General features: G+C 66.7%; 1 protein-coding gene and 1 pseudogene across 1 annotated transcript in view; both read left to right on the plus strand.

Annotated features, from left to right (window-relative positions):
* The window catches only part of RASGRF1 (Ras protein specific guanine nucleotide releasing factor 1), a 77,607-nt gene that overhangs the window by 42,169 nt on the left and 27,328 nt on the right, over positions 1-8,110 (plus strand). Inside the window, exons 8-11 of the mRNA XM_029952322.1 lie at positions 546-655; positions 3,507-3,625; positions 4,485-4,645; positions 7,500-7,563. Of these exons, the coding sequence (XP_029808182.1) occupies positions 546-655; positions 3,507-3,625; positions 4,485-4,645; positions 7,500-7,563 (454 nt within the window). The remainder of the gene's footprint in view (positions 1-545; positions 656-3,506; positions 3,626-4,484; positions 4,646-7,499; positions 7,564-8,110) is intronic.
* Positions 5,085-5,223, plus strand: LOC115303280 (annotated as a pseudogene).

Here is an 8,110-nt window from a genome sequence, read left to right on the forward strand (position 1 = left end):
GTGCCGGCCCGCCCCGCCCCCGGCCCCGCCCCCGCCGCGGTCCAGGTGCTGGCCCTCCCCGCCTCCTCCGTGTTCCACGTCATCTCCCCCATGTTCCAGGTGCCGAGCCCTCCCTGCCTCCCCCGTGTTCCAGGTGCTGGAGACCTTCCCCAACTACCCCGTGTTCAAGGTGGCACCCAGGGCACCCCAGGGGAGGGGGCCAAGCCCAGCCACAGTGAGGAGAGGACGCAGCTCTGCCAGGCGTGGGGTCGACTGGGGCATCGATGGGGCCCCTGACCACGCGGCCCATCCCACACCTCAGAAACGGCTCCCTGGGCAGGTGCAGGCCCTACCTCGGAGCCAGAGCCCACCGCTCACCCTGCCTGGAGGGGTGACAAGGGACAGAGTGCAGCCAGCTCCCTGCCCAGCCCTGCTCCTGGGAGTCCTCCCAGCTGAGGGCCGTTCTCTCCTCTCTCTGTCCTTCTGTGCTGCTTCTCTCTCTGCCCCTCCCTGTCCCCGACTCCGCTGTGCCCATCCCTGCCCCGTGCCCCCCCACCCCGCCGCAGATTCCCAGGTACATCCTGACGCTGCACGAGCTCCTGGCCCACACCCCCCACGAGCACGTGGAGAGGAACAGCCTGGACTATGCCAAGTCCAAGCTGGAGGAGCTGTCCAGGTGGGCGGGGCTCTCGGCATCCTGTCGGGAGGCTGGGTTCTGGGCGCCCCGACAGGAAGTGGGGGGCGGAGGGCACCCCACACGGGAGGCCCGGCTCCGAGCGCCCCACACGGGAGACGGGGTGGAGGGCACCCTTACACCGGAGGCGGGGACGGAGGGCACCCCACACGGGAGGCCGGGCTCTGAGCGCCCTCACACGGGAGACGGGGTGGAGGGCACCCTTACACCGGAGGCCGGGCTCTGGGCACCCCACACGGGAGCTTCCGGCCCCAGGTGGCAAAAGCTGGTGTTCGGGTTCGGGTGAGGACCGAGAGGAGAGGGTGCAGCCTGTTCCCGCTGCAAGCAGAGCCCCTCGGTGGACTGACAGCTCTGCACGCATGCCCGAGCAGCCACTGGGCAGGATGGCATGGCTGGTGTGTCCCCGGCCTGGAGGGTCGGTGAAGGGCAGTGCAGGGGCCGTTTGCTCTGTCCTCCAGCCCTGAGGCTTCACGTGCCCACAACTCTGGTCAGCGGCAGGGGTGTCAGTGGGAACGAGCTCCGGCCCGGCCCCACACCTGCCCCCCAGCCCCCCACCCCCCTCTGAAGCCGGGGAGCCCGCCTTCTGTGCCAGCAGAAGCCAAGGAGCCAGCGTGGAGGGGTGGGACCCTGGGGCAGTGGGGTCGGCCTCATGCCAAACGCCTTGGCTCCTGTGTGCCCCCCGCACCCAGGCAGCCCTCCAGGCAGGAGACCATGGTGGCCGCTGGGGGGGTGAGGAGGAGGTTCGGGTCCCAGGTGTGTTCTGAAGGCGGAACCAGCAGGGTCTCCGGCCGAAGGGACGCAGGGGCGGGACTGAAGCCGGAGCTGCCTGTTGGCAGGGGGCGGAGAAGACTGTCAAGTGCAGTTTCCTTGGGGCTGGGCTGGACAGGAGATGGACAGACAGAGGCCACAGACGGCAGGAGGGGGCAGGGCGTTTGTGTCTGGGGGTCAGGAGTTGTCAGCTCGGAGATGTGCCCATCTGGAGGCTGGTGAGACCACCAGGGGCACGGGCTGAGCCCCGGGGGCTGCACTGAGTGGGCCCCAGACCCGAGGAGCCCTGAGCCCTGCCAGGGAAGCTCAGCCCGCAGGGCGGCCCCCGCCAGCCACTCGCCCCACGAGGCTTCCCCAGGCTGACGAGGGGCCTCCTGGACCCGCTGGACCCGGCTGGGGCGGAGGTGTCCTCAGGGAGTGAGCTCAGACGAACAAAACCACTGGGGCGTGGGCACCCCGTCCTTCCAGGTCCCAGGGAGCTGTCCCTGCACATTCTCCCCCAAGAGAAGCCGTGGGGCCCTTGTGGGGCAGCGAGCCTCCTTGTCACTGCCGGGCACTCTGTCCCAGGAGGCAGGGTCCAGGGGGCCCATGCAGGCCAAGGTGTTCGGCCTCAGACCCTGACTCCCTTCCCCCAGGGTCCTGAGCATGTGGGACCCCCACCCTGCCCTGGGGCCCTGAGGAGATCTTCGAGTGTCCCCCAAGCTGTGCTCACAGCCACCCGCCTCCCTGGCACGGGCCCCCCTCACCCGCAGAGAACCAGGCACCCCTCCAGCCGCACGCAGCCCGCACCGGACGCAGCCCCGGCCCAGGACTGGCACGCTCTGACCAGCTGCAGTTCACGTCTGTCTGACGACGAAACCAGTTTCATACTTGGGAACGACCCCTTCGTTTTCACTAAATACAGCCCTTTCCCGGGAGAAAAGGAAAAGGTGCTTGTTACCTTGGGTGCTGACTCGCTACCCGGGGTGCCACACAGCCCCAGCAGGTGCCTCCCTGCCGGCGAGGGGCCGGGGCCTGCGCTCTGAGGGCGGCATCGTGGGGGCACCAAGGCCCGGCCACATGCCCCTCTGATAACCAGAAGAAGCGGATAGAACTACAGGTTAAGTGACCTTGTGGCCAGCGGCCACTGCCCTCTGCTGAAGTGCGTGCCACGTGCCAGACGCGAGGTCAGCACGGGGTACACCGGCCCCCGTCCTCACACCAGGTCCTGCCCGCGGGCGAGCTGGGGACAGAGGCGCTTGTCACCACTCGGCACGGTGCTGCTTTCACAGGCTGCATGCCAGCCCGGCGGGCGGCCCCGAGCTGTGGAATCGGCAGACAAAACGGGCCTTGTGCCTCTCCTGGGGCTTGTGGGCACGTTTTCCAGACCTCTCCCCAGAATTGCCCCATCACCTTCCTGACCCCCGACAACTCACGGCCGGCAGTCTTGTATTTAAAACCAGGTAAATGGTGCCCCCTCCTGGAAGGGACGGGTGCTGCGTCAGTCAGAACAGGGCGCAGGGCAGAGCCGCCCGGAGTCTCAGAAGAGTGGCCTGCTGTGTCCAGCTTCCCTCCCAGACAGGCTGGGCCCTGTGGAAGTGGACTGAAGTCAGGCTCCCCCTGGCCCAGCGAGGCTGCCGGCGCCCCAAAACTAGGTCCGGAACCCAAACGATATTAAGGAAACAACCACATAACGAACATTCAAAGGCAAGAAGAGCAAGTGCAAAGGCCCTGAGGCAGGGACGAGCATGGTTTGTTCCACGGACGGAAAGGAGGCCAGCAGTGGCAGAAGGGCCGGAGTAATGAGCGCAGGATGTTTGCGGGCTGCCGTCTTCCTCCGCGTCCTGCCGTCCTGCTCCACAGGCTCAGGCTTTTAGGTCACACGCACCTGCTTCCTGGTCGTTAACCTCCGTTGCTTTTTCTCTGAAATAAGAACGTTTGCCTCCTTGGGTTTCCAGAAGAATAAAACGAGATCACGCCTGTAGAGTGTCCTGCACACAGTGGGTGCTCATAAATGCGTGCCGTCTCCCCCTGCCTGGAGGCCTGGCCGTGCCCTCCTGCCTCTACTTCTTTCCTGTCCCTGCAGGATAATGCACGATGAAGTGAGCGAGACGGAGAACATCCGGAAAAACCTGGCCATCGAGCGCATGATTATCGAAGGCTGCGAGATCCTGCTGGACACCAGCCAGACCTTCGTGAGGCAAGGTCCGTGCCCCGCGGCCTGCCCTCCCCCGCCCCGGGCGGCCCCGGGGACACCTCCAAGCGGCGTGTCTGCCACGCGTGCAGGCCTGTGGACGTCGTGCCCGCACCTCCTCCGGCCTGGGCGGCTGGAGTTCTGCTCGAAGCCCCCGTGTGGCCCCCGGGCCCCTCCCCCACTCACCCTGCCCGAACTGAGCAGCACTGGGCCCTCGCTGGACAGCCGAAGAAGCGCCCCCGCTGGCGTGGGCCGCGTCCCCGAGCAGAGGGCCGCCCCCTCCGCGGGTGGCACTGGGCCTGGACCAGGCAGCGGGTCCAGAAGCGGTTTCTCACTCCGTCATGCATCCAGCCCTGGCGCCTGCCTCGTCCGTGCCCGGCCAGCGCTGGGCGCAGGGGACCCCCAGAGAGTGGGCCGGTCCCCCTCCAGGAGCGGACCGGGCAGGGGGCCCTGAGGAGACAGACGCAGGACAGCCTCTGGACAGAGTGGGCGGGGCAGGAGGCAGGGCAAGCGGAGTCAGGGAGGCCTTCCCGGAGGGAAGGACAGACAGGCGCCCAGGGGTGGGAAGGGGGGGCTTTCCCACCAGGAGTGGCGCTCGGGGAGCCCCAGGAGGGAGGGAGCTCAGGAGAGGGCTCCCGGGGCCTGACCGATGGGAGGCCGGGGGGGGGGGGGGGGGGGGGGGGGGGGGGGGGGGGGGGGGGGGGGGGGGGGGGGGGGGGCGCCGGGGGGCTGAGAGGTTCCAGGGCCCTGGGGGGGAGGTGGGGCTGAGGGAGCATCCGGGTGCACCTGCTACCAGGACCCAGGACCCCCTCATCTCCACATGGCGGGCGTGGCTCCGGGAGGGGGCTCAAGGTCTGCCCCCACCCACAGGCTCCCTCATCCAGGTGCCCATGTCCGAGAAGGGCAAGATCACCAGGGGCCGCCTGGGCTCTCTGTCCCTGAAGAAAGAGGGCGAGCGGCAGTGTTTCCTGTTCTCCAAGCACCTCATCATCTGCACCAGGGGCTCCGGAGGGAAGCTTCACCTGACCAAGGTGAGGGCCGCGGGGGCACCTGGGGTCCTGGCTGACCCTGGCCTGGGCCCAGACGGTGGGCCGGGGCGTCAGAGACGCGAGTGCACACGTGTGTGCTGGTCTGACTGGGGGGTTCTCTGCGGGAGAAATCACGGGGAACGGGGGAGAGCACGTCAGGACCCCAGAGGAGCTCCTGACGCTGGTGCCCAGGCAGGGGGCGGGGGGCCTAGACCCCTAGAGGTGCACGTGTGCCATGAGTGTGGCTGCCAGTGTGTGCTCCCGCACGCACATGTGCGGGCTGGGCAGCGGAGCCTCCCATCAGGAGGGACTCACGCGGCGGCGCACGGGGGTCCGGGCTGGTCGCACCGCAGGAGAGCAGACACGGGCAGCGCCCCGGGGCCCTACTGCAGAGCCCGCACCCTCGCTGGTGGGCCCGTCCCCAAAGCGAAGGGGAGGGGTGCTGGCCGGGGACACCAGGGTCACGAAGGCGGTGTTCCCAGGAGGAGGCTTCCCCGTCGCCCGATGTGCAGTTTCCCCAAATGTGGGAAACTCGACGGCATAACTCGTGGTCTCAGGGGACGGCACTCCGCCTCCCCGGACAATCGGATAGTCACAGAGGACACAGGTGAAGGAAAACCAGCTCCTCAAAGCCTTCCTGCTCCTTCACAGACCACAGGGCCTTGGCTCATGCTGTCCACTTCTTCCCTGCCCACCCCCGCCCCCCAAGACCGCCTTCCTGCCCTTCGTGGCTCCTCAGAGGCCTCAGGCTGTCAGCCCGCACACTGCTTACCTCACTGCCCTGGGCCCCAGCCCCAGCCCCGGCTCCGTCTCGTACACGCAGGAGGGCCCAGAACACCCCCCCCGCCCCATCTCTACCTCAGTTCACATCTGCCCGGTCAAGGGGAAGCGCCCACACCGTGAACCGCAGCCCCCCGGGGAAGCGCGCATCAGAGGGTCTCGGGTTGAGCAGCTGCAGCCTGGAAAAGGCTGGAAGGTGCCCTCGATTAAGCCGGGGCGTCTGGCAGCCGGCTCTCCCAGGCCCAGGCCGCCTGGCCCAGGACCCCCGCGGCGCCGAGACCTCCGGCTCCGGCACATGCTGCTTGTGTGTACACGGTGACCGTCAGCCCGGTGGCCGCCCGAGGGGAAGGTAGCTTGCAGCCAGTACTCCAGTCTCAGCGAAATCCGTGCCCGGGAGAGCTTTCCTCGCTTACTAGCTCCAGGGCTCCGCTCTGAGGACCCCTGTCCGGGCCGGAGGCGGGGCCGCAGCGCAGGGCGCACCGGGACGCTGCCTGAAAGCAGGTGTCTTTACGGTGGTTAGTTTTATCTTACTTTGGTTGAGGGCGTTGTCAGAGCTTTCAAAGTATCCTGGCATAAGGAACCCAGAAATGCTTCTCCAGTCCCAGCACTGCCCTGGCCAGCCTTACCGAGCCTCGGTTTATCCATCTGCACAATGGGAGTGCAAACCCTTCTTTCGGGGATCCTGTGAGCACTGAGTAAGGGAGTGGGTGCAGATCGCGTAGCGTGGTGCCCAGGACGCGTACGTGCTCGGCAGGGGAAGGTCGTTGTCGATTTTCATTACGTAGCAGTGAACTTGTAGTAATACTAGTGGTAGCGAGCCGTGGGGTCAGCAGTGCCGTGGGCCAGGCACCCCCCCAAACATGCACACTTACTGCTGGCTAGTGCTGTCACACACACACACACACACACACACACACACACACACACACGCCCCGTCTACAGATTCGGGGCTTGCAGCGTCTAGAAGCCGGTTTGTCTGTGTTCTCGAACCACAGGCTCAAAGTCAGGTGTAAATCTACCCTAAGATCTTCCGGAAGGAAGAGAATGCCAGAGCTAGAGGGGGCTTTGCAGACGATCAAGCCTGAGGCTCGCCCAAGGCCACCAGACAGCAAACGAGAAGCAGAACCCAGGATCCGGGGACACCCCAATGCTCCCCGTCCCCCCTGCCCCCCAGGCACCTGCCCTGCAGACACTCTGTCTGCAGATAGGACGAGGGGCCAGCGCCTCTGTCGCCGTCCGTTACTACGTTACTTACCCACCTCTCGGCTCCAAGGAACAAATTACCCCACGTCCAGGGTCTTAGCTTCTGAGTGAGGAGGGCCAGAGCCCAAGGCTGGGGGTGGGCCCGGGGTCTTGAGAGCTGGCGTCCAGGCCCCAGGGCTGCACCAGCCTTTTTGCTGTGACGCCCTCACATGGCACTTGGCTTCCCCTGGAATCGGTGGTCCGAGGGGCCTCCCCAGAGCGAGCAGGGGATGCAGCGCCAGACACACAGCATCCGAGAAGCAGGTGACAGAGTCTGGCCCGCACCTGGCAGGGACGGGACCCCAGCTCTGGAAGAGGGCATCGGTGTCCTGTGCCCGCAGCTGTGGCCACTGTCTCCACAGTGCCAGGGCGTCTGATGCCCAGAGATGCTTCCACACTCAAGGACGGAGGCACTTTCCCAGATGCCCCCCAGTAGCGGGCAGCCAGTAGGCCCCACGACCCCAGCACTAAGGGTCTGGGTGACCTCGGGCACAGCCCCCTCTCTGATCTCATCTCCTCGTTGGTGAAATCAGAGCAAGCCCCATGGGGAGTCCGGAAAACCTGCGTCCAGGCTTCGAACGTGAAGTCTCAGCCCAGAATCGGGGATTCTGGACCCCCCACCCCCGCCCACCCTTGTCCCGAAAAAGCCCCTCAGAGACGGTCCCACCTGACCCTCTTCGTGGGGCCCCTGCTGTGAAGAGCACAGCCTTCCGCGTGAAAACCAGAGTGCCCACGTGGAGCCTGACACACACGCCTCGTAAGGCTGGCCGCACCCCGATCCCGGGCCCTTCGCCACCGTGTCCCTGTCACTCGAGGCGGCCCTGCTGTCTTTCAGAACGGAGTCATTTCCCTCATCGACTGCACCTTGCTGGAGGACCCGGAGAGCACGGAGGAAGAAGGTACCGGGAGCCACGCACGTGTGCACAGCTGCTCACACACACTCTCACCTGCTGTGGGCGGGGGCATCCCGGGCCTGGACCCAGGGAGGCTGGGCAGCAGGGAGCGGGGCTTGGTCTACCTTCCTGTTCCTCCCACTCTCCTCGGCCCCCCGAAAGGTTGGCACTGTTCAGTCTGGGGTCACTGCTCTCTACCAAGCACCTCCATGCACGGGTCCACAGGTGCCACGCACAGGTCCACCGAGTGCCCTCCACGCACAGATCCACTGAACCCCCCCCGCACAGGTCCACCGAGCCCCCCCCACGCACAGGTCCACCGAGCCCCCCAACGCACAGGTCCACCGAGCCCCCCCACGCACAGGTCCACCGAGCCCCTCAACGCACAGATCCACTGAACTCCCCCCCGCACAGGTCCACCGAGCCCCCCCCACGCAGAGGTCCACCGAGCGCACTCCACGCACAGGTCCACCGAGCCCCCCACGCACAGGTCCACCGAGCCCCCCACGCACAGGTCCACCGAGCCCCCCACGCACAGGTCCACCGAGCCCCC

Source organism: Suricata suricatta, chromosome 9, assembly GCF_006229205.1.
Source record: "Suricata suricatta isolate VVHF042 chromosome 9, meerkat_22Aug2017_6uvM2_HiC, whole genome shotgun sequence".
Taxonomy (NCBI): Eukaryota; Metazoa; Chordata; class Mammalia; order Carnivora; family Herpestidae; genus Suricata; species Suricata suricatta.